This window comes from Oncorhynchus keta, chromosome 35 (assembly GCF_023373465.1).
Source record: "Oncorhynchus keta strain PuntledgeMale-10-30-2019 chromosome 35, Oket_V2, whole genome shotgun sequence".
NCBI lineage: Eukaryota > Metazoa > Chordata > Actinopteri > Salmoniformes > Salmonidae > Oncorhynchus > Oncorhynchus keta.
Genome location: NC_068455.1, coordinates 31,098,477 through 31,101,367, shown reverse-complemented (window position 1 = coordinate 31,101,367; position 2,891 = coordinate 31,098,477). Strand labels below are relative to the sequence as shown.

The 2,891-nt window shown below is 41.5% G+C and overlaps 1 protein-coding gene across 1 annotated transcript; it reads right to left on the bottom strand.

The window, feature by feature from the left end:
• Positions 1 to 293: 293 nt before the first annotated feature.
• LOC118369089 (glutathione-specific gamma-glutamylcyclotransferase 1-like) lies at positions 294 to 2,030 on the bottom strand (the record flags this gene model as incomplete). Its single annotated transcript, XM_052495671.1, has 2 exons — positions 294 to 1,385; positions 1,854 to 2,030. Coding segments are annotated over 2 exons (543 nt in total), but the record flags the coding sequence as incomplete, so codon positions are not given.
• Positions 2,031 to 2,891: the final 861 nt, after the last annotated feature.

Below are 2,891 nucleotides of genomic sequence, written 5' to 3'. Positions count from 1 at the left end.
TGGATCTAGAAACACAAGCATTTTGCTACACCCACAGTAACATCTACTAAACACGTGTATGTGACAAATAAAATGTGATTTTATTTAAAATGTCATGCATTCCAATGCAAAATGCTAACGGTAGTGCTAACGCTAGCAGGAGCACGAGCTAGCACACAAGCTCAACACAGAGTAAATTATAAACAAGAAGGCCACAAAACCTCAAATCCTCCTACAGCGTCACATGCAGGTAAGAGCACATTATGAGGTTTCCAATGCCAAATAACACTTAAAATTTAAGAGATGCACTCTATTTCAAATTGTAAACTGGGTGGTTTGAGCCCTGAATGCTGATTGGCTGACAGCCGTGGTATATCAGACCTTATACCACGGGTCTGACAAAACATTTATTTTTACTGTTCTAATTACATAATAGCAATAAGGCACCTCGGTGGTTTGTGGTATATGGCCAATATAACACAGCTAAGGACTGTATCCAGGCCTTAAGAACAGCCCTTAGGCATGGTATATTGGCCATATACCACAACCACTCGGGCCTTATTGCATAAATAACCACTGTTTCATGAGCGCCACACTTGAGCATGAGGCAACAGATAGCCTACAGTAACACAAACTAATTCAAATGCTATTTTGTAATTTTATATAATGACTTTTTCAAATTCTAATGTTACCCAGGACCTTCATAAACACAACGAAAATATTATTTATTCATCTGATACCATATATGAAATATATTTATTGGACAGAGTGTTTACACACCTTGATTGTAATTTCATTGCCCTTTCAGCTTAAAAAATGTCAATGTCATGGGCGTTTACTGACAATGGACAACAAAAACAGTGATCATGACATGTTGACCCTTTTTATGAGTTGGAGTGACTCTCACTGTCTTCACATTGTCAGTGTATTCACATTGTCATTGTCTTCACGTTGTTCACATTAGCAAGTAACGTAGCGAGTGTCGTAAGGATTGAGTGTCGTACCGGTGGTCAGATGTGAGTATCCCTGGCCCTGGTAGTTCAGATGACCAGAGCCAGGGCGGCTGCCTCTATGGAGAAGAGATGGTCGTCCTCTACCTCGGGACAGTACAGCCTCATGAACTCAGCCAGGAGGAGGAGGTACTCTATGTTGTGGCCCGTGTTGCCTCTGCAGATGGTAATCTGAGCAGCTATCTCTGTGGGAGTGGCAGGCCCGAGGTATATGGGGTTATCAGAGGTGGCAATGTAGACCAGGGCGAGCAGGGACCCTTGGTACTTCTCTCTGGGAGTGAACTCCACCATCTTGGTGACGTAGCCCCCCAGCACAGCCTCGCTCACATTCAGGTACTGCAGAGACTCCTCCATCTGGGAGTCAGTGACCTCGTAGGCTACCCCCCAAGTGCAAGCCTGCAGCGAGAAGAAGAGATGGATGTTAGACTGGGACAGGATTTCAACTTCAAGTTCTGTTTATCAACATGATGGACTATGCCAGTGTCAATATATTTTGCAACATACAGTACAGGACTTATTTGTGGTAGACAAAATCAAATCAAATGTGAGCTGTAGGTGTGTTGTGGGTTGTTTTGAAATAAGGCCACTCACATCTTGATCTTCCACCAAAGTTACCACTCTACCTGGTTGTGGACAGGATGAGGATAAATGCACAGTCAGCATTTTTAACCATTTAATTTCCAGTTAGACTACGACATTTGCATATCCAAAATGTTTGACTTACAAATCAAACTTTTTTATTTGACTTTTCATTGGACTTCCCACTTTCTGAAGCACCACAGTTTGATCTGAGATAAGATCACATTTGGTCAATCTACAGCAGCAGCAAATACATTAATTGCATTTCTGAAGGAAAAGGCTTACCACGTCTTTGTCTCCTCGATGGAAATTGTCCCCATGCCAGAAGCGTCGACTATATCCTTCAATATAACCGACGTTGCTCCTCTTGTATTTGACGTCTGGTTTCCAGACTAAGGAGCCATATCCGAATATCCACAGGCTGGGTTTTTCTGATGTGGTAATAGCCAGAAGCTTCTTTATGGTTCGTTAGGGTTGAGGTACGATGTAGATGTAAAGTGTTGCCTATATTCTTCTGTCAATAAATAACTGTTCTAAGATGTTACCGATGCAGCTCGTGTTTTTTTGCAGATGCGTCCCGAAGCATGAGACTTTTCAAACCTATTCGCTATAAAAGCCTATCATCGCGTTTGACATTTCTTCTTAGGAGTCTTGACTAGTCTTGCTGATGCGTAATAAGCCTATTATAGCCTACCCCTAGGTGTCGATAACATGTGAAAGAAGTGATGCATAGGCCTACAATACACTTTGGTGTGTCGGACAATGTAATGTTAAAGTACTAGCCTACTGCTTCATTATCTTGGTTTACTGACACGTGTATTTGTTGTGTCCGGACGTCAGACCAAGACGTTTGACCAATTATATCATATAATAGATCGTACTATAAGCACAAGCCTACCAAATCCGAATCCTTTTCGGGAGCAAAACATTTATAGGAATCGAACTTTCGAATTAATGTTACAATGTTGCGACATTATATCTCACGATTGAACAGACTCTGACAACCACAACCACCACTTGAAGCAATATACAATATGAGAGATCTGTACTGTCTGAACCTATGCCAACTTTGATTTTGAGCATCAACTGTTCTAATAAGAAAGGGGATTTATTAAGTGTGTAATTTAGTCTTCACTTGAGGTGCCACTTGAAGTAATGTACAAAGTACTGTAAATGCAATCTTGAAGGTATTTGATTTACTGAAAATGGTGTTGTAACGAGTTTCCTCCTCTTCTTCCGAAGAGGAGAGGCGAGACGGATCAGAGGACCAATACGCGGCGTGGTAATTTTCCATGGTACTTTTTAATGCTATCAGGTACACAT